The sequence below is a fragment of the Pseudorca crassidens genome, chromosome 7, assembly GCF_039906515.1.
Source record: "Pseudorca crassidens isolate mPseCra1 chromosome 7, mPseCra1.hap1, whole genome shotgun sequence".
NCBI lineage: Eukaryota > Metazoa > Chordata > Mammalia > Artiodactyla > Delphinidae > Pseudorca > Pseudorca crassidens.
In genome coordinates, this window is record NC_090302.1 from 35,869,689 (window position 1) to 35,892,425 (window position 22,737).

General features: G+C 47.6%; 1 protein-coding gene across 1 annotated transcript in view; it reads left to right on the top strand.

Moving 5' to 3' along the window:
* Positions 1–12,599: 12,599 nt before the first annotated feature.
* The window catches only part of PAX5 (paired box 5), a 165,879-nt gene continuing 155,741 nt past the window's right edge, over positions 12,600–22,737 (top strand). The window contains exons 1-2 of the mRNA XM_067742410.1: positions 12,600–12,685; positions 20,102–20,166. Of these exons, the coding sequence (XP_067598511.1) occupies positions 12,600–12,685; positions 20,102–20,166 (151 nt within the window). The remainder of the gene's footprint in view (positions 12,686–20,101; positions 20,167–22,737) is intronic.

Genomic DNA, 22,737 nt, shown 5'->3' on the forward strand with positions numbered 1-22,737 from the left:
TGGGCCCCGCCTCCCATTCTCTCCCATTGCCCAGGTATCGGCTAATCAGGCGGAGCCCGCCGGTTGCTCAGCCAATGGGGCGGTGTCTCGGGTCAGAGCCGGCTGCCACCGCTCTGACTGGCTTGATGAAGCGTGATTGGCAGGTTAGCCCCCGCCCCGCCCCCGCCCCCGCCCGGAGGGAGGCTGAGCCCCGGGCGGCGCTGTCCACACGCAGCGGGTCCTGAAAGCGGCTCCGGGGCGGCGCGGTGGCGCACTGTGCGCGCCGAACAGGCGAAGGGCTAGCGCCGGCGGCGGCGGCTGCGGCTGCGGCGGTAACGCTGGAAGTCAAAGCAGATAGAGGCTGCATCTCTGCACCGGCAGTCCCGGCGGCCTTGGTCTAGGGGACCTTTCGCTCTCTTCTGTGTCCCTCGCTCTACGCCTGGGGCAGGCGCGGCGGCCGTCCCGGAAGAGGCAACTGAAAGACAGTCGAACCAGACCCCCGAGAGAAGGCAGCGGAAGCTCGAAGAGTTGGTGGGTGCGAGACAGATACTCAGGCGAGGAGGAGATCGTCGCTGTTGTCCCCATTCCTGGTCTCGGCGATGAAGGAGCAGCGGGGGCCGAGGGAACTTTGAAGGCAGTGGGTCCCAGGGTGTGAGGGCTGCGGGATCCCGGGGACTCCAGAGTCTTGGCTCCAACCTCAGTGGCATAAGCGTCTCAGAACCCGCCAGGACCCCAGCGCCGCCAGAGAGGAAGTTCTTTGCAACTTCGTCCGAGACGTCGGAGAGCCGGGTGGAGAGAAGCTGCAGCGGCAAGTCCGAGCCCCAGAGACTCAAAGAAGCAGAAAGGGAAAGGATCCGGTGGAGACTGAGGGATCGAGGAGAGACTCCAGAGGCAGCGAGGCCGCGGAACCAGCCTGGCAACCCGCGGGCCTCGCTGCCCCCCGAGTGAATCCAAGGGCTGTGTGTCCCACAGGCCTCCTTAGAGCCGCTCCTACAGGAGGCGGGGGGGCTCCAGGCCGTCCCGGAGGCGGGCCCCTAAACTATGCCCCCGAAGCTGCGGGCGCCTTGGCCGCAGCTACCCTGGGCCGGGTGCGGAGCCGACGCCTGAGCCAGCCCGGGAGGGAAGCCACCAGGAGTTGGGCGCACCGCTCCCAGCCGGACTGTACTAGCGCCGTTCCCGCCTCAAGGCGCAGCTCTCGGCGATCTCCGGCAGAGCGGCTCTGAGAGAGGAACAGAAGCTCCAGCAGTGCTTTCTGAGCCCAGCTCGCACAGTTCCCGGCCTGGCGGCGCGGCTCCGTAGCCTCGCTGGGCAGCCCCTTGGCGCCGGGAGGCGGCAGCGTGGGCCGGCCTGCAGTCTGGAGCGCCCCGATGGAAATACACTGTAAGCACGACCCGTTTGCATCCATGCATAGTAAGTAGGCGGCGAGCTCGCTTCTCTCACTCTCCCGCCGGGACGGGGTTGGGGGTGCCGGACCGCGGGCAGGTACTAAGGACGGGAGGACCCAGGACTTTTGTGGCCGCGCAGTCAAGTTTGCAAAGTGCAGGGCTTCCAGGCAGGGGATGTGGAGCAAAACGCCTGGTCGACCCGGCCGGAGCACCTGGCACCGGGAATCCCGCCTCCAGCAACCGGTAGTGTAGGCAGCGAGCTGCAGTCTTTCCGGGGCTCCGGCAGCAACATCTCAGCGTGCCGGGAGATTCCTGACTCGGACCCGGAGAGGGCTTTGGGCCGGGCCAGTTGGAGGGTACGAAGTTGCAGGGAGAGGTCAGTCTGAGTCTTAGACTGCGCCCCACACCCCGATCCCGATGGCGCCTTTTTCAGCGGTGGGGCTGATCAAAACTGGGGCTTGGAGGGAAAGTGGGGCCCCAAAAGTGCCTGTGTGCTTGTATGTGTGGAGGAAGAGGTTGAGAGCTAAGCGAGGACACCAGGTTCAGAGCTCCAAAGGCATCCTGGAGTTGAGGAGTGGGATTTGAAAAATCAACGAAGTAACCGTCCCTGAGCTGAGCTTCTGCTTAGAAGCCTCCAGTTCATACAGAGACCCTTAAAGACACAATCAAGTCCTCTTCAGGACACTTGCCTCATGATGGCTTCTCCCCTTAAAAAAAAAAAAAAAAATCAAGACGAAGAAGCCAATTAGTCACCATACAGGCACCCTCGCCTTCTGAAAGACATCAGGTGTGTAGGAGACGGGAAGGGTCATTTTGGGCGCAGGCGAGACTGGCCGGCTGCCTGACCCGTCGGGATCTGCCAGTTCACCCATTAGCACACCCTCCTGTGAGATGAGCGCACCTCTCACGGTGAGTTAACGCCGGATTAGATTCGGAGATTTCGAGGAAATTCCAAGTGGAACGAATCGTATTTTCTTTCTGAGCGCTGCACAGCTGGGCTGGAGCAAGGCGCCAGGCTTCGGCGGCATCCAGCTGGGTGCCCAGCTCGGGCCCCCACGGGCCTCCGGTCAGGGAATTGCTTCTGCGCTGGGAGCCCTCCCCAAGGCTTCAGACAGCCCAGGATCCTGCTTACTTAGCCTTGGATCCCCTATTTAACAAAGGCAGCAGAGACCCGGCTGGAGAGAAGGCGAGCTTCCCGGGCGAATGTGTCCGTTTCTGCCCGGGAGGGCCGAATGGCCTGGTAGGCTGGGAAATGCTGATCTAGGCTGCGGGGCCGGCTGCGGGCAAGTCAGTTTCTCTTTGTGTCAGTTTCCCGAGTCCGAGATCATCCACCAAAGCAGCGGAGAGATTTGTGGAGAGAAGCGGATTTCTCGGATTCCAGCCCAAACGATTCCTCACCGTTTGGGGCCTATGCCAAAACGGTTTCCGGTTCGTGGTGACCCCAGCGCCCCCAGCAGCCGTCTCCTGTGCAGACTTAGCCCGGCTCAGGGGAGGCTCTGATCTCTCAGAGTGAGCCAGAAAGCAAAGGAGTTGGGGTCAGTACTCAGAGGTGACCAAGCCCTTAGCTTAGTCAAGGAGCGATTTGAGGACAAAATGAGGAGGGCTGCCCTTGCGCTTCTATCCTCGCCTGCAGGGATCCGCTTACTGCCTTCTTCTGCACAGAGCCTGGCGGCCCAGAGGTTGTGCCCCAGCCCTTGGGGAAATCACATCAGAACTGGTGGTCCCATGACTGTGCATGAGGGTGAAGAAGGCAGCTCCTTCCAGGTGCAGGTTAGCCAACCGCTAATGCCTGTCTCTGTCCCTCCTTGTCCCAGCTGTCATCTGCCCCCTCCTTGAGAAGTGCTCCCTCCTTCCGTTTTCAATTTCCCCTGCAGCATGGTGGGGGCTTGGCCCCAGCCTGCCTAGCTTCCAGAGCTGCCTTCTCTGGAAGTGCCGTTGGTTCTGACGCCCAAAGCTATTTGCTTGCACAATGTAGGCCCCAATTTGTTGGAGATTGAGTGGAGGGGTGCACAGTAGATCCTGAGAAGTTGCCTGGTTAGTAGGGGCTCAGACCATGTCCCACCTTCTCATATTCCTTCTTGGCCCTGGTCAGTTTCTTCCTCCAACTCCTTTCCCCTCTCCCCCCACTAGAGGGTGGCTTCTGTGGGGAGGTGGTGTAGGGGGAGGGGCAGGCATCGCCAGGATTTGGGCTTCTGAGTTCTGTTGCCTCCACACCCAGCTAGTTACCAGTTATAAAGCACTTTTATATCCAGTCTCCTCCCCGAGTGTCTTCTAAACTTTCAGCTACACCCATTTTACAGAGTGTGATCTTGAGGTCAGACAGACAAAAGGACTGACAGGAAGTTCACATGGACAAAGCTGGAGGCAGTCTTTTGAGGATTCACAGAAGGGGAGAGAGAGGGACTCAGATTCCAGAGAGTGGGCAGCGGACATCTGGGTGGCTGCACACAAGTGCAAGGCACTATCCGTCTGGTTTAACTATGTCTGTATCCATGGCCCCACTGTCCATGTGTGCCAGCACCTGTCTGTCAGAGAGTCCATTAAGGAGATTTCATCCCTGCCTTTCCTGTGTTCCTGTTTGCATGTTTGTGTGTCCCTTCATTCATCCTCTCTGATGTCAATAGGGGGAATTTCAATGACCCTGTGGATCCTGGAGTTGAATCTACCACTGAGTCAGCACAGACCTTCTCCCCAAGATGCTATGCCCAGGTGTGGTCTTTGGGGCTGTGGACAGGGGGACCCTGGTGGGCAGCATGTCCTTATCAGGGCCTGAGGATCATCTGTGGAGTCCAGCCCCTTCCAGACCAGAGCCACGAAGGCCCCAGGGGCATCTGCAATTCAACCCTTCTCCCCTGCCCTCCCCTCCTCCAAACCCTGCTCTGTTTGCCCTATGGAGGCGGGGTTGTGTTTCTTTTGTATCTGCCTGTCTGTTTCCTGGTCTTTGCCTTGATTTGTTTGCATCTGTCTCTCTGTCAGTCTCTCTGTAAATTCTACTTGGCCCTGAAAAGTGTAGCTGAGTCCATGTCTTCCCCTCCAGCACCTCCCACATGATGAACCCTCACTCAGCTGGAGTCCATAGGAAGTAGAGGATGGGACTTGGCTTCTCTGAAGAAGTGAAGGGCTGGAGCTGGGGGGCCCCAGAAAACAAAGGTCCCCTCCACAGATGTCCCCTGTCTTCCAAATGCCCCCATGCTAGGCTTCCTCCGTTTTTCTCTTCTCTCTTATTGCCTCCCACTGTACACCACATTTACCTTTCTTTCCTTTCTCTTCTCCCCGTTCTGGCCAATCCATTCCTTTTTCTCCTCCTCTTCATTTCTAACCTGAGGCTTCCCTTCCAGGCTCTCTCTCCTTGCTGTGTGTCTCATTTCATTGAGTTCCCGCTCTTTGTACACTTGCCCTCACATTTCTTTTCCTGATTTCTTTCCCTGTCCTCTTGTCTCACTTCTCTCGGGTTTCTGGTTTCACTTCTTTCCAGTCTTGGGGTAAGTGAGAGACCTTGCCTTCTCAGACTCCAGTTTTAAATCACCAACCCACCACCCTTGACATGCTCTAATAGATAGGACTGGGAGAGAGGCAGAGGGCCAAGTGGGTTTGGGGGCCTTTCCAGGAAGTTGAGGGACATAGGGGACCCCCAGGTCATCCTGGGTCTGGTGTCAGCTGTGGATATGTGGATCAGACTCTGCAAGAGCATTGGTAGCCTGGCCTTTGAGGCCAAGACTAGAGGGTGTGGGGACCTGCTGTCACCTAGAGTGTCTGACCCTTAGGTTTTTTTCCATGATACAAACAGTCCTCAAAGCTCACAAATGTCCTGCAGGACTGCTTTTGGAATTTAAGTCCTCTGAAGTTTGCCACTGTGTTTTGGGCAGAAAATTTAAATTGCCAGTAGTATAGGGAACAGGCCGTTACAGATGGCTCCAATGCCTGGACTAGTAGGTTATCTCAAAAGTGTGCTAGGTGCTTTTAGCTTCCTTTTTGTCCCCTCAGATAAGCTTGTACCAATTTTCAATTTACTTGCCTCTTAAATCCAGCCTATTATTGAAAGATCCATATAACTCTTTTTTATTAGGTGCTCCCAACCCCAGAACAAAGCTTTCTTAAGCCCCTTGACTAGGGGTGGCTGCAGTCTTTTTGTTTTAGATGAACTATGTAGTTGTGTTCTTAACTGTAAAATTCTATTCGAGATGGTTTTCCTTTTTCTTATGTCTGGAGTGTTTTAGAACAATTAAAACTGTTTAAAGCTCATTTTAAAAATCAAAAAAGAAATTCAGCTTAGAACTAGAATTAAGTACTGTCGTCACCTATAAAATGGGTTTTTTTCCCCCTTGAAATCAACCTGAACTTGAAAATTTGGGGAAATATTCAATTTGGACTCTCATGATAAACTTCAGTGAATAGCTTTGGCAGTTTTTAGGAAATAGGTTATGTTATGGGTAGTGTTTCCCCCTCTATTTCAGATACTGTTCATGAACACGGATAGTAGTTGAGTGCTGGGGGGGGAATAGCTGAGATGAGGTGGCTACCTTATGTTTTAGAGTTGGAGTGTGTGTGTGTGTGTGACCTCTGAGATGCCCTGGCTTCCCTGGTACAGTCAAGTCCCTGTCAAGTCCCAGTTTAGGAGGAGATTTCCCCCTCCTTGACCTCTGAGCTGCCAGCAGCATTGGTGAATGCTTGGACTTGGCTTCTGGCTTTTGACAGTCCTCAGTGATGTCAGTTAGTGGCTGATTAACAGCTACGAGGTCAATGGTGTTGCTACACTGGATCACTCTGTGTTTACTGGTTTGGCTCTTCATTTACTTAGATCCCTGTTTCCCTCCAGATGGACCTTAATGTAAGAGAAGGGAGCTTTTTGGGTGCAGGAGATACTTTCCCGAGCTCTTTTTACTTAAAATCCATCCCAGAGCCCTTGTAAAACCTGGGACTCAGAAGCCTTCTCCAGCTTCTTTATTTCCCCTGAACCAACTTAAAGCTGCTTGTTGATTGCAAAACAATCCAAAAATTCCAGGGAAACTCCTTTATAACAAATCCTGACACACTAGAGTGAAATGTGATCCTTTGACCCATTTCTTTCGTGTGCTCTAAGAGGGTACAGTGGTCAAGTCTGCATGTCAGCCTCACCTTTTTTGTGTATTTTTTTCCCCATCTTTATTGAGGTATGAGTTGCACCTTCTTAAAGAAAGGGTTTTTATCATGGCAATGGTTGGGTTTTGTCTCAGTAATCTGCAGATACTATTAAAAAAAAATGTTTTTTAAAGTTCTTAGCCCTTGAATCAGATTGCTGATTTAAAAAGTATTTTCCCCCCCTGAGATCTAGCTTTATTAGAGCAGTCCTTTTCACTTTTAAAGATATTTGTTAAAAGGAAAGAGTTTCATTTTAAAAAATCTCTTTAAATTTTATGCATTTGGAAATGTATTTTCTCCCTAGTATCTATCTTAGACCTCAGCATCATGTATATAATAAGTTCTGTCCCTGGTATAGTTTGAGGTCTTCATATATTCCATTGTTAAAAAAAATTATAAAGAAAATGCTAGTAACTAAAGGAAACATAGTATGGAGATGCTTGCTATCAATAGCCCAAATGACTGGCTGAAGATGGACAAAGGCTAAGGTTAATTTTAAAAAGCAATCTGAGGTGTTCATGTAGCCTGCATGATCAGACCCCAGGCTCAAGATAGCCAGCCCGCAGCCATTTCTGATCAGAGGGACTCTGGGTACTCAAGGCAGTGTTTCTGCTCCTGTGTGACTGGTTCTAACCACCCTTTCTCTTGCCTTTTGTTTCTGATCTGTTTCAGGACATGGAGGAGTGAATCAGCTTGGGGGGGTTTTTGTGAATGGACGGCCACTCCCAGATGTAGTCCGCCAAAGGATAGTGGAACTTGCTCATCAAGGTGTCAGGCCCTGCGACATCTCCAGGCAGCTTCGAGTCAGCCATGGTTGTGTCAGCAAAATCCTTGGCAGGTAAAGGCAGACGCTTCAGGCTTCCCTTGATTTTTCAAATAATGACCTAAAACATGACCCAGAAGCTGTCCAATGTGGCAGTGTCATAGTGAGAATCATGGTGGCGCTTCTCTCACATGCATAGCACTTTGGAGTTTGCAAAGCCCTTTTGAGGCCATTCAATTCAAAGTAGCCCCAGGAAACTCCTGTTGTGGAACGGGGTGACTCAGATAAGAGGGTGACATGTTTTCTGAAAACCTGGTGAATTATTCCAAAGAACCCAGAAGTAAGAGGTTCTTGGGAATTTCCCTTCACATCTTTGGTGAGCTCAGGGCCTTAGCAGGGCTGGGTGGAAAATCTACAAGTTATAAAATCACATAACCAGACTTCAATGTTTCATTTTAATGTTTTCAAAAAGCACATTCCATTTTTAAAAGTCAGCTGTCATTTTCAGTTTTGGGTTATCATCTACCTTATTATTTTGGGCTGTAGTGTTTTCCTTCTGTATGTTTTGTTTCCTTCATAGTGACAGGCATCCTAAATATATATGAAATTAGAGAAGGGGAAAAAAAAAACCCCAAACAAACACTAACTCTCAAATCTGACATTTGAAAGGTGCCACTTGACCCGGCGATTTGCTGCAAGCAAAATACTAACAATGCCAATTCTCCCAGAGGGCTCTGCAGCCTCTTAATGCGCCTGTTTTTTTTTCTCGGGTGAGATGGTCCAGGGAAGCTTGTTTTGAGATGAGGAGACAAATCTACAGGGCGAAGTGACTGATTCAGGTCCATCTAGCCAGTCAGCCAGCACTCGGGCTGGGAAGAGGCCTTAAGAACTCCAAGACCATCTGCATCTCACGGTACTCCCAAACCAAAGCCGCAAGTGTGTTTCCAGGCATGTGAAGTTGTTATAGGTCTGCCCTGGCAGCCAGGAACATTCTCGGGTTTAGCTGTCAATGCTCTCTCAGGATTTCTCTTGCCAGGTCAGAAAACAACCTTTGGCCTGTAGCTTGCGTTACGGTTTGAGAACAGGCGCCTGAATAGAAAATAAATATTTTGAAGTATGTCAGTGCCATTGTGATTTTCTGCTTACTCTTTCCCTTCCATCGGCTGGAATTTAAGACATCCTCTCAGATGGAGGGAACAACAGTATTTAACCTTGAGGAGACTTGCTGGAGGCCGAGAGAAGAGGTTTCAGGGCCAGGGGTATGGCAGCCCCTTTAGAGACCATATCCCCCTGTTTATTCCTTATGCCCCTGCCCGTCCCAGGTCACTCTAGCCATGGAGGCTGTGCACTCCACTCCTGTTTAGTACTCAGCAGCAAACGAGCCCCAGCCCGAGTTCAAGGAGAAGGTCAGGACATCAGCGTGGTGTTTTTGTTAGATGGTGATTTTAGGCAGGAGGATGAGAGTGAAAGTCGAAGGAAAAAGAAAAAAAACTAGAGGAGAGGGAGATAAAGAGAAAGAAAAAACAAAACAGAAAAGAAATGGACTGATTTATAAAGAGAGAGAAACAGAAAGAGAAATGAAGACAAGATAGAGAGAGAAAAGAAAAATATTTTAGACCATCTCTGAGTGAATCTTAGATATCTTCTTGGGAAGCCTTCTCATTGTACGGAGGTAGAGAGAAAGAGAAAAAAGAGGCCCTTCCTTTGTTTTTGCTGAGATGTCTTTGCTGAGCCGACATTTTGCTTGCTATTTGAAATCTTCTCAGGGCAAGATGCTGAGCCCTTCTCAGAGGGGACATCCAGATGCCGGGTCCTCACGTTCTGGTGCTCGGGAGCCCTCCACATCTTCCCTGGGGGACTGAAGGAGAGAGACAGTGACCCTCCCAAGCCCAGCCGGCAGCCTCCCGCGGCCCGGAATAGATTTGTCACTAGGTAGACTGGCACTCGGAAGTTACGCGCCGCTCGGGTGCCTGGCCGTTTAAGTTGTCAACAATAAATTGGAATTTCATAGCTCATTATTTTCATAACTAAGAACCACAGTGGACAAAATGTCACTCTAATTAGAACTGCCTTTTAAGAAACAAGTTCAGCCCTAAAACAGTGTGACTGGGAATTTCTGAACTGGGGTTGTTCCATCCACTGATTTTTTTTTTTGGTCACCGAAGAATTTGATGGGCACACACAGGGTGACAGATTGTCGAGAGCGTGTGGTGTGTGGTGGCTGTGGCTTTCAGAGGCTGTATGGCAAGGCAGGCAGGGTCCCTGGGGCAGGCAGAGTCATCTCGGAAAGGTGGCGGTCTGCCAGGAGTATGGGCATTCAGTCCACAGAGCTCAAGGCTCTGGAGGGGCTCGAGGGGCACAGCCCGGTGGCATTTAAATCCACCCAGAAAGCTGGGCTGTTGTCTTCTTTCACTGGAGCCTGGCTGGGAGGTTCAGGCCATTTGGAATTGGGTCGTATGTTACACAGTAGTAAACACTCAGAGGATTTTAATCCGCAACACGTGCTCTTTATGTTTTACAAAGCTTTTTCTTAACCATTCTGCATTTCTGTCTTCACAACAGCCCTGCAAGGTAGGCAGGGCGAACATCCTCCCCTTATTATATAAATGGGATAACTGAGGCCCAGAGAGGTTGAGCTGGTCAAGGTCACACAGCGAGTTAGTATTAGAGCCACTGACTGGTACCTACACCTCTTCACTCTCAAATTAATGTTCTTTGCGCCGAACTGCACTGTGTGTTAGTGGCTATTGTTCGTCTTATTGTGTATAAGCCAAAGTGCTGCGTGCCTGTTTTGCTGAGATGAAAGGGTGGTTGTTTAGTCTGACACAGTTGCCAGTTGGGGTTTTCTGGAGTGACAGGGCTACCTTCTAAGTGCCTGGCCCATGTGTCAGTCAAAAGGAAGACAGAGACCTCTTGTATCAAGACTATAGCCTCCTATGGTTGGCCGTGTTAAGGTGGGATGGATGGAGAGCCATGGGCACTGCCATCCACAGCCATACAAGCAGGACAAGTGCTGGGGGGTGAGATTTCATCCTGCAACCCTCTCAGAGTTTCTGCATGAATACTGCAGTCCCATTCAGCTAATATATTTGAGCGCAGGGTTGTCTGTGTGTCTGAACCCCTGCCCCAAGATAGTGCTTTGTCCTAACAGACCCTCTGTGACTGTCGATTAAGTGAGTGAATGACAAGATGCATATGGAAATGCCTGGTAAACAGTAAAGCTCTCTACAATTGCATGGGATCATTATTAGTAGTATTAGTATTATTTTAATTTTTACAACTAAAGCAGCAGTTTGTTCTAGTGCAAAGAGCACTGGATTCAGAAACAGGTTTGAAAGCCCAGGACTGCTTCTAAGTTCCAGAAGGGAGTTGGGCAAGGTACTTGATCTTCTCATCATCGGTTTTCCCTTCTATAAAACCATGCTGGCCTCTCAGGATTGGTGTGAGGATGAAGATAATTCAAGGAAGACTCTGTAAACTTTAAGGCACTCTGACTAAACAGTGAGTTGTGTTGTTGATAGTAACAGATATTTCTCTATTGTAAAGTTGAAAGGATCTGCCACATCTGCAGAGATTGCTGTGTGCTTTGATTTAGACACTTTTTTTAGACTTTTGGCAAAAGAGTATTTTCTTGGATATTTCTAAAACCTATTTGTGACTAATAACAAATTTTTAGCAATTAGAGAATGAAAGAGCACAGATTGAGTTTTGCTTTATGGTCCAAATTTGTACATGACTCACTCTTCTTAGTGAAAAACAGAATTTGTGCATCCACATCACTGGTCCCAAATTATTTCATCTGTTTCTAGAATGTTCACTAACTTGGCCGTAACCAGTCTTACCCAAGCTGAGAAGCATCTCTTTAAATGTAACCAGTCATTGTTCTGGGTTACCTTTCCCACCCATCACATGGGAGAATCACCGCTTTCCCTTACCTATTATAAACTTTTGTTAGGTTTAAAATTTTCCAGCAATTTCTAAAATGTCTTTTTCATTAAAAAATTTTTTCACCTGCAAGATAATCTTTGCAAGAGGAAGTCAAGAATTCCTCTGTCAATGTTGAGAGAGACGTCCAGTGAAGGCTCAGATTCAGAAAAGGAATCAAGTAATTTTTTTCCCCTGAAATATTCTTTCATGGCATTCTTTTCCCTGGTCTCGGTTTTACTGTAAAACTCTGACATCCTATTTGCATTAACAAGGAAGAGCTGATAGCATGGAAATGTCCTTGGAAACAGTGATTTACCTCAGGGGCGGTCCCTGGAAGAGCTGCGGTGACTTGTGGTTGGGTGTTTTTGTTTGTTTGTTTTTCTGATTGCTTGGGTTTTGACTTATACGTAACTCATATTTCTAGCTAATTCTGGAATCCAACACTCTTTGTAATTTTACACCAGGGTTCTTGTTTATCTCTTATGGAAAAAGAAGTTGCACTTTGGGGGACAGTTTCACAGAATGAGTCTGCTAGGGGATGGGAGAGCTGGCAAATTAAAGGCACAGGGCAGCTTTCTGGGGAAATTGTAGCTCAGGAGGCTGGGCCACAGTCCTAGTTTGGCCACTGGGTCTTGGGTGAGCCCGGGCAAGCCATTTAACCTCTATGGATCTCTGTTTATATCTGTAGATGGAGACCTATTTGTTTATTCGTTCACTCATTCAGTCATTCAAAACTGAATTTTGTGCTTTAGAAATTCAAAATTATGTGCTTTAGAAGTGTTGTGGGGATCAAAGGGGAAAACCAACTTGAAAGATTTCTGTAAACTGTCAATGGTAGATAAATGTGACAGAATTAATTAATTAATTAACTAATTAATTAATGCAGAGCATTCCGACCAGCGCTGTCCAATAGAAATGTAATGTGAGCCATGCATGATATTTAAAATTTTCTAGTAGTATAGTACATTAGAAAAGGAAAAAGAAAGAGGTACAATTAATTTTAATTCTATAGCTTATTTAACCCAATATATTAAAAAGATGATCATTTCAATAGGTAACCAATAGAAAAATCATTAATGAGATTTTTACTTTTTTTTGTACTAAGTTTTGAAAACCTGGTGTGTATCTGATACTTATAGCACATCTCAATTCAAACAAGCCACATTTTAAATGTTCAAAAGCCACATATGGCTAGTGGGTACGTACTGGACGGCACAGGTCTGGACGTCTCCTGGACAGAATAATCCATTATTTTGTTACCAACACCCATTTTCCAGGTCTCTCATGGCTAAGCTCCTCTCTCCTTGGGTCCTAGGTATTATGAGACGGGGAGCATCAAGCCTGGGGTAATTGGAGGATCCAAACCAAAGGTTGCCACACCCAAAGTGGTGGAAAAAATCGCTGAGTATAAACGCCAAAATCCCACCATGTTTGCCTGGGAGATCAGGGACCGGCTGCTGGCGGAACGGGTGTGTGACAATGACACGGTGCCCAGCGTCAGTTCCATCAACAGGTGAGGGGCTGGTGCCTGTGGGAGGCTAGGGGTCTGGGTTGGGTGGGGATACTGGGGGCTCTGCATGTGCCTTTCCTGAAGATCCGGTCTCTCCTTTCACCAAGTCTCCATAGGGGTTATCAGACAGGAGGGATGCTAACGGGGCTGAATGGATCGCTCTATCACCCTGTCTTCTCTCCAAAGTGGGCAGGCGTCCTAAGCCCAGGGAGAGGAGGCTATGCCAACACTCTGGCTGCTGCAGATTCTTCTGAGCCCAGAGTCATTTCCATCACTCCCTTCACCACTTGCCTCCGCATGTGAAGCACCACACAGTGAATTGTCCTGTTAGGCCTTCACAAATGTCACTTCCTTGCGAGCCCATCCTCAAGGTTGGCACTGGCCCACCTCAGGGCTTCCCAGGAGGAAAATCCCAGCCTCCAGTTTGCGCAGAGTTTGAGCTATTGAGTGTGGGGAACAGAGCCCGGACTTGCACTTGAGAGATTTTAGCTCCTGTGCCAGCTCTGCCACAAACTCAGTGTGACCTTGACAAAGCTATTCCTCTCTCTGAGAGCCCAGGACTTTGGTGGTGCTGATATGGGTCTGTGATTTCCAAGAGTGACATCCAGGATGCTAAGATGCTGTGGAGTTAGGGGGTTGCCCTCTCCCCAGTTGCCCCGAATCTCACCGGTGGGGAGAAAGATCCAGAGAAATACCATGAGTACCAGGCTGGGGATCTTCTTGGGAGCTCCTTCTTTTTTCCAGTCTGGTCCAGAGTGCATCCAACAGAGCTCTCAGAGCTTCAAAACTGAATTCCTGAAGGAAAGTTTTCTACCGTAGATGGTACTGTCTCAACTCCATTGAAACCCATAAAGTCAAGGATGAAGTTGTGAGATGACAGAAATGATTGATTGTTCTCTAAAACCCACAAAGAAAAAGGAAGCCAGCAGACTGAAAACCTGAACAGTTCCCATTTCTCCAAGGCCACGCCCTGCTCTTGTCAGTGCAGAGCCTGTCTGGGCATAGGGGATCCCTCACCCCCAGCAACTGAGGTGATCAGACCAGCTCCCCTTCTGGTCCTGACATTGTTCCTTCTGTGATGACTCAAATGCACAGAATCACTGTGTGATTTTCCGTGTTGGTGTTTGGAGTCCTGCTATTTCATAAAACATTAGCCTGTTTTTTGTTTCTTCTCTCAGCAAACCTTTACTTCGGCTCTGACATCCTTCAAGGTGCTACGAAGAGAGAGGGGAATCAGGCATATGGTCTCTTAGTCTCTGTTCTAGAGGGGCTTCTTGTCCAGGGAGGGACTCTGGCCTTCACTGAGAAGTCTGGACAGCCCACCATAGGTACAGAATTGCTGGAGAGGTAGCAATTATTGTGGTGGGTTTGAGGGGCATCACTCCTGTTCTTTTCTTGCTTATGGATGGCTTCATGTGCTTTCCGAGTCCCCTACTTCCAGCTCTTTGAAAGATTTCCATGACACAAAGCAACGTGACTTTTCTGCCTACCTGTGTCTCCAAAAGCCCTAACATGGAGTGAGGACTGCTCTGCTGAGATCGGTGAAGGAGTAGCCAGCCTGCTCTGCAGAGGAGCCTCTAGCAAACTGGTGGTCAGGCTCTGGAGGCCCCGAGATTTTTCAATCTAGGTTACACGTGTGGTTTGAAAGATACCTCAGCTTGCCCGTGGGGGTCACAAACCTTAATGCCAATATGGGGTCAGACAGATGATGCAACAAGGGAAGTGGCCCAGGCATAAGGCAACAGGGGAAGGTCGGTCTGTGGCAAACTAGGAACACAAGCTCTACTCAAGGGGCAGTTGCCTCTCGGCTGTAGCTGAAAGCTGCCAGGAACGTGGGCCTGGTGGCAGCCAGATATTTTTTCCATTCTTACAGAGGAGCCAGAAACTAGGACTTGTGTGTGCATGTATTTGTACGTTTGTGTATATGAAATCTCTATATCTTTAAACAGTGACAACTAATGTCAGTGAGAAAATGCCTTTGCGGGACAAGCATAAATCACTTTCAGGGCCCCAACTTCTATCTTCTGTCATACAAGGAGAAAAACTGTTTTGTGATGAAGTTATTTTAATGTACTTTAGAAAAATAGAACTAGCACTTGAAACCAGTGAGTGTGAACTTTATGAACTATCCCCCTCATTTATGGTAAAGAACTAATATTGCTTTATAAAATAAGTCTAAGTCAAAAAGTAAGTGATTTGAAAGAAACATATGAAGCAAATATAGCACAGTGATTACAGATGTGGTGAAGGCTATGAAGGGGGTACTTGAAAGAGTGTCCAGGGAAATCATGGCTCAACTGATGCTTTGTGCCCAGAGTTGTGCTGTGTGGAGCGTCAGACTGCTAGTTGCTGGGGCCATGGCTAGCCTCAGGGGCCTCCTGGGTGTCCCAGGCCATAACGGTGGCCCGGTGGCTCCACCGGCTGTACCTCTAAGGTGCTGCCACATCTGTGGTCTCCTACAGCCCTCAAAGCTTAACTCTCTCCTGTGACAGGTATAGAAACTAAGGCCCAGATGGGGAGTGCACAGGAACAATGATTTTGAGCTAGAGGTGGGAGTAGAGCCCAGGTTCCCCGATGGTAAGAGAAGGGATGTTTCTTTCCACCACTCTCCAGTAGGACTCTGGCAGGACAGAACTGAAGATCTGTGAGGAGAGACAAGGAAGGGCAAACAGCCATCCCTACTGCATCCCCATTCCATTCCTGAGCCTCACAGCCTGTACGTTTTGCTGCCTGTCTGCAGGCTTCCTCTGTGATCTATAGCCCTTTCCTGTGCTCCTCTCTGGGGCTCCTCCCGGGAGCAGTCTCTGGTTCCTCACCACATTCTTCAGTGAGAGCTCTTTGGTGTCTTTAGCAACAGACTGCGCAGTGCAAATAAACTAAGTGTGGAACAGTCTTGAGTTGCTGCATCCACCCCCCAACCCCGCACCCACAAAGCCTGAGCCATCCCAGCGCACAGTTTTATTTTCCATATAAAGATCCCACTGCATTCAAACAGATGCAGCTTCTAAATGACTGTCTTGCAAATGTTGCGTAAGAGGGTCCATAGCTCCCTCTCCCAGCCCCTGCTTCCCCGGGAGGCAACGTCTCACTATTCCAATACTTCAGACATCTAGGGAGGGAAGGGTGTCTGGATCTATAGCTACTCTGGTGGCCACAGGGCCCTCTCCACCTTCCCCCCCAGAAGTGTGTGCCTTCCTGCTGCCTTCTGGGGATCCTGCCTGGGAAACCATGACTGACATGGGGTGAAGCAACACTGAACCAGTTCTGCTAGGCTTGTGGGAGATTCCCTGGGACACAAAGCATCATGTTTATGTGGCTTCTTAAGGACAAATACATGCTGGGGTGTTGCACAACCTGCATGAAGGTTCTTGGAATCCAGCCAGCCTGAGACAGTTGGAGGTGACTGTCTTAGAGCTGACCCCAACACCGGGTGGAACGGAGTCTTCCTTCTTCGTCTGTTCCAGTCCCGAGGCTCTACACCAGGGGCCGAGTGACATTCCCAGCTTAGAGTGGCAGCTCTATTTAGTACCAACCAGTGGTTGTCCTGTGAGGATGCGGGGCCAGTATTCTGGGTGTTCTGATTTTTCAAGAGAAGCTAGAAATCCACGTATTTATGTAAACGCTACCAACTTACCAATACTGGCAACTAATTCAAATGAAAATAAATATACTGTGCAGGCCAAACAAAACTTGTCCAGGGATGGATGTGGCCTGGGGATGACCATTTGTAAACCCTGCTCTTCATCCTGACTTGGGCAACAAGCCTTCTGGGCTCGTTCATCCCTTCCCTCTTTGTTCTCTGCATCAGCGCAGGTGTGAGTGTCACCTGTGGATTCTCTCCCAGCTTGGCCTAGTTGGTCTCTTGGTTTCTGGATTCTTAACACAGCTGATGGCCCAGGATTCTTACTGTATTATGGCAGTTTGATCAGTGAGGTAGACGTGGGTAGTTCTTTCAGTCTTATAGCCCCATTTCTTTTCCTAAGGCCCCACGATTTTCTCTTTCAGTGGAATTTTGTATATGGTGTAGGGGAGGTGGTGGCTGGGGTGCGGGTGAGAAGACCTAGCCTTTCAAAGCAGCGGGGGTGATGTTGAAAAGGGATCCTTACAAATACCTGTAATGTCTAACGTTCCTCGGACTTTGAATCTTCGGACTCTAGATGGATTTTGAATCCAAATGGGCTTTATGCCTCATACAGGCAGTATTTAGCAGAGGGACTGCTTCCTTTGAATGTGGCTCAAAGAAAAGTGCTCGGGCATGGGAGCTGACTTGCTGTGGGACCTTGGGCAGGTCATCTGAGCACTCTGGGCTTTAGTTTCCTCATTTATAGGAATTCTTTGACTGCTGAGCTTCCTTCTCCATTGGACCATCTAGGATGATCCTATGGCATCCAAGGTCGTGCTAATGCTCAGCAAAGTAAAGGTTGCACCTCTTAGCGCTGACTGTCAATTAGCTCTGAATGTCTCTGGTTTAGAACTGGTCCAGAGCATGGCTCTTATTGTGATGAGTCCTGATGTTAATTTTTTAATTTTTAATTTTTTTAGAATTGTTATGATTCAATTATAGTCTTGTTCTTCCCACTCCCATTTCTTCTCAATGGAAAATGATGCTCTTTGTTCTTTGCTTGGCAGCTGCTACAAGCAGATGGGCAAAATTTCTATCTCTGGGGATGGGTTTGGAGGGTTCCCTAAGATTCAAGTCTTCCTTATAAAGGAAAGCCCCACTACAGCCTTAAAATAGGGTATGGGGTTGGCTACCTTCCCCTCCCCAGCTCCCAGGGGGATCCCATGTGTTTTTAAGGCGTTTGTGGAAAATATGAATCTTTAAAGGTTGAAGCTAGTCATTAATCTTTATGAAGATAACAGTGAAAATAACAACAGCTAACATTTATCGAGAATTTACTATGCAGCAGCCACTGTTCTACGTACTTAATTAATTTAATCCTTGTAATAACCCTATGAGGCGGGAATGATTCTTAGCTTCATTTTGCAGATGAAGAAATTGAGGTACAGAGGGGTAAGTAATTCACCCAACATTATACAGCTGGCAAATTGCAAAACTGGGATTCAAACGCTAGAAGTCCGGATCCGGAGCCTGTTCACGCGGCTGCAGCTGCCTGTCAATGCTTTATAAAAATTGATAATGTTTTACCAATGACTTATAAATATATTTTTTTTTTTTTTGACTTATAAATATTTTTAAAGAAAAATAAGGAAAACATAATTTTCTTTGCTTACGTAGAAAGTTAATGGCAAGACAATGCTTTGAAAAGTTAGGACTTTATACGGGACTTCAACAGGAAATAGTTACAATCTATTAATATTTTACCATATGTTTGTATGTACATAAACCATAATATAGACAAACTATATTTAAATCTGGCATATCCGTATATTCACACATCTAGCTATATCTCTGTAGACACACATACATGTATACAGAGAAGGTGACCCACACAAAAATCCAAAATTAGGTCAGATGCTAGCTTAATTCCAGGTAGTCAAAAAGACTGCCTCAATCCCAGGTCTTTTTTAATACGCTCCATGTTTTCTTAGTCAAAATAAATTATTTGAATATTGGAGAAAACAAATAAATGCTCAGTATATTTGGGGCAGCACATATGCTGACTCATCAGAAAATGGCAAAAGGCCCTATGCTGAGCTCAAGTGGCCATGGCTCCAGAGGGCCTGTGGCTAGGCTGTGGTGTGAACAGAAACATCCATTCCAGGCTATCAGCTGAGGATACTGAGCACCCTCGGTGCCCAGCACTGAGCTGTGAGATCACAGAGGTCAGGGGCCCCGGCCCAATGAAGTTCAGGAGACACTTCTGTTCTCCGTTTCCCTGTGCACAAGCAGTGCAGCTTGAAAAGAGCTTCCAGAAAGAATGGTCTGAAATGTGAAAAAGCTCCTTATATAATGCTGAGGGAAAAGAGCAGGACAGAAAACTGTGTACATGGTTTAATCCTGATTTTGTTAAGAAGAAATGGATATTTCCAAATATGCACAGGAATGCTACCATAAAGGAAATATACCAAAATGTGTTTTTAGATGTCTTCTTTATACCTGTTGTCCAAATAGTCTACAATGAACACAAAGTACTTTCATAATTAGGAAAAAACTCTAATAAATGTTATTTTAAAAGGTCATAGTTGGGGCTTCCCTGGTGGCGCAGTGGTTGAGAGTCAGCCTACCGATGCAGGGGATGTGGGATCGTGCCCCAGTCCGGGAAGATCCCACATGCCGCGAAGTGGCTGGGCCCGTGAGCCATGGCTGCTGGGCCTGCGCGTCCGGAGAAGGTCATAGTTGGAGACTGGAATAGAACTTTTCCAAAGAAATTGCACATTTTATTACCACCTATCCTTCTCCCAAGTGCCAGGGAAGGAACTTTCTTGCAGGCCCAAAAGGGACTTTTGGTCTGGCCCTGGTCAGCTGCTGTACGATGCATCGGGCTTGAGGTCTCATGGAGGCCTCACATGTTGTCCCAGCTGGAAAGTTACAAACTAAGCTTCTCAGAGCCCAAGTTTCTGCAGAAGGACATCAGAGCTGCCAGGTAGCAAGGGGAAGGCACTGCTGCTATTATCCTTTATATACAATGGACTTTTCCATAAGATTTTTTTTTTTTCCAAAAAGGATTTGATTACTTAAAGTAAGCAAAGATTGGTCTGTTCCAACTCCCTCATTGTACCAAGGCCTTCAATGGAATGGACTTGCCCAGGGTCACAATCCAGTTCATATTAGAACTGAAGCAAGGTCTCTGGAAAGACAGTCCAGGACAGCCCTGGGTCCCAGCCCCATAGAGCCTTCCACTGTTTTGTATAATTCAGGCTTCCTCTTAGCAAAGCCAAGCCAGGCCAGGCCTCTCCTGGCAGCACTTTAACCCTTTCTAGTTTTGTAGCAACATTCACATCCCTCCCCTGCCCCCTTGATAATTTCTGATGGGCAGGGATGTTATTTTTCCTGTGGCTCTCTAAGGCAGAGAAACCAGAGTGTGAGAGCTGCCAGGGGACAGGGAGGTCACCTGGTTCAGTGCCTTCACTCCACAGATGGGAGGTTGAGGTCCAGGAAAGGGATGGAACTTTCTAACCCACTCAGTGAGTTCCTTATGGAGCTGAAGCTGCTCCAAGAATGGGATGCCTCTTTGTAATATTAACGCATCAATCTCTTCCTACAGAAGAGGCACTTGAGGGCCAGAGAGGGGTGCAAGTTACCCAAAGACACCCAGGGAGGTAGGGGCTGAGTTGGAACTAATCTATAATTCTTCCAAACCCCCAACTCGGGACCTGGGTTCATAATCCGCCCCCACTTCTGCCCCAGCTTGGCCCACGACCCAGCTGGATATGGGTTTCTGGCATCGCTAGTTGAGATCTCTTCTCCTCCATCATGGTAAATAGCCATTTATTTTTTTTCCCAACTGTTCACAGGATCATCCGGACAAAAGTACAGCAGCCGCCCAACCAGCCGGTCCCAGCTTCCAGTCACAGCATAGGTAAGAAGAACTTTTAAAAAAAATTTAAAAATCTAATGGGCTCCAAATACTCTAAAGAACTTTTAATCATTCTTATGGACAGATAATTCTGCATAAAACACTTCGGCACACGTACTAATGCGCCTTCTTTGTCATTCTCCAAGGGCTGAACCTGGTAAATGAATTTTATAAATACTGCTAAAAGGTTTTGAATTTTACTGATTATTATGATAAATAGCTTTCACCATGAGACAGAAAATTGAAATCTAAGCCAAAAAAAAAAAAAATCCACTAATGGGGGTCTATAGAATGTCAGATAATTAAAGTAATAAATCAAGAAAGGGATACTTATTCATAACATTTTCTGCATCATCAGTCAGTAAGTAGTTTTGAATGTGTTTTTTTCTTCTATCAACCAGCCCTTCTACAATTCTTTGTGCACTTGCAGTCTTGAGTGAAGATGTGGCAAAACTTCCCAAACTTTCTTTCTCTCTCTCTCTTGCTTCGATCTCATGTGCTCCGTGAACTGTCAAGGGCTGCCAGTGGGGTTTCTGACACTCATGGGTGAAGTCTGAGAGTGACCATGACTCGTAAGGAGAAGAGTCATATTTCCTACTACCCAGGAGTTCAGAAGTTTCCCTTGCCTTCCCTTCCCTGCAAAGATCGTGAGATGAAAGTGACGTGTGTCTACACAAGGTGTATGATTTCTCCACTTTGGATAAAGGAAACACCTCTGGTTAGTTGGGGGAAAGCTTATTTTACTATAAGAAAGCGGGCCACCATTCAGCAAGCCTCTGACGGTTCTGGCTGCCACAGGCCCTGTCAATTCCACTTAATCACACCTTAATTACACAAAGATTGTGTACCCTTTGTTGCTCCTTCTTTGACTGAAAACTTGAACTCCCCATGGTGATGGGGGACAGGCAGAGGCCTGGCTTATAGTTCCAGCTTTGTCATTAAGTCAACCAGTGAACTGTGTTAAGCCCCTTCACCTCTGTGAGCCTCAGTTTCCCCATTTGTGGAGCAAGGGGCACAAACCCAGTGCTCTCTGAGGTCTCTGATTCTTCATGGTTGCTTCTTTGAATAAAGGTAAGACAGAATTCTTCCCTTCCATAAAATAATTCTTCATTTAGTAATCCATCCAAAAAGCGTTTGCTAAGCCCCTGCTATGCAGCCCGTGGTGGTGGAGACTAATGTTATAAGGAAGGTAGGACAAAATCCCCCTTCTCAAGGGCTTCTCGGTCTAATGGGGGAAAATAACAAGGAGAAGTCTGCAAAACACTGAGATTAGGCTCAAGAAGAAAGTACAGGGTGCTGTGGGAGCAGAAGGGAGGGAAAGATCAGCTTTGTTGAGCTGGAGTGGAGAGGGTTAAGGAGAGCTTTCTGGGGAAGTGTTTGTGGCTGGGATTTCATTTGCAGCTTTATTTCAGGTCACATAGCAAAGGAATATCAAACTTAGGGTAACTGATAATATTCTTTCAATTGGGTAAGAGGAATAACTACATTTGACAGTCAGCAGAATGCCTTATCTCAGAAATGTGTATAAAATCCATATCTTATTTGTGTACAGCCCCTTATAATTTATTAACTTACTGAGGAGTAAGGAAATGGAAGCTCTAGAGAGATGAAATAACTAGCCCAAGGTCACATGGCCAGTAAGAGGCGGAGCCAGAATTGAAACCTGAGTCTTTTGAGCCGGGTGATTACAAAATGTTGAAACACGTGTCATCGGCTCTGTCAGCAACGTGGTGAGCCGTGGTTATATGTGGTGGTTGTTTAAAGTACCGAATGACTGGTGAGATTCTTTCTTCCTCTGTTCTTTGCACCTTAACACAGAAAAGGTTGTGAGATTTGCATAAATCTATTTTGAGGAGCTTCATCTGGTGAAGGAAAAGAGAAGTTAACGATTTCTACTTCTGTGTCTCCTAAGGAAGATCTAAAATCAAACTCAAATATGAGAAGAAAGGCACTGCTCCCTTTAGGTCTGTAGGAGCAAGAGCTGGATGTGCTCCAAGGAAAGCAACAAACAGCTTCTCAACCAATCACCACCATTTCTAGTAATTTCCTACACTTTAGAGTCAAAAGCAGCTCCACCTGCCTCCAGCTAGTTATAGCCGAAGGAAATGTGTCTGAGATTGGTCTGTAGGTTTTAATGAACCAAGGAAGAATTCCCACAGCCCAGAAATGGAAATTCAGCTGCACAGCTTGAGAGGACCCTGATGACCGACAGGTCTCCCCCTTGGATTCTGGGGCCAGGAGTTAATGTGAAACTTGCACAAACCTCCCCTCCCCCATTCTTATTTTTAGGAACTTAGATACCTGGTCTCAGTCACAATAAGTCACCAACCCACATTTCTGGGCAGAAGAAATCTAGACTTTAAGTCAGTAGAACCAAGGCTGAGCCCTGGTGCTATGGCTTGTTAGCTAGATGACTTTGAGCCAATCACTTTGCTGTGTGGAGGCTCAGTTTCCTCACCTGATGAATGCGGATGAATAATAGCACTCTTGGTTATTGCAAACATCAAATGAAAAGCACTTTATGAATGTGAAGCATATTATTGTTTTTCATTATTCATTAGTGAGGAGCAGATT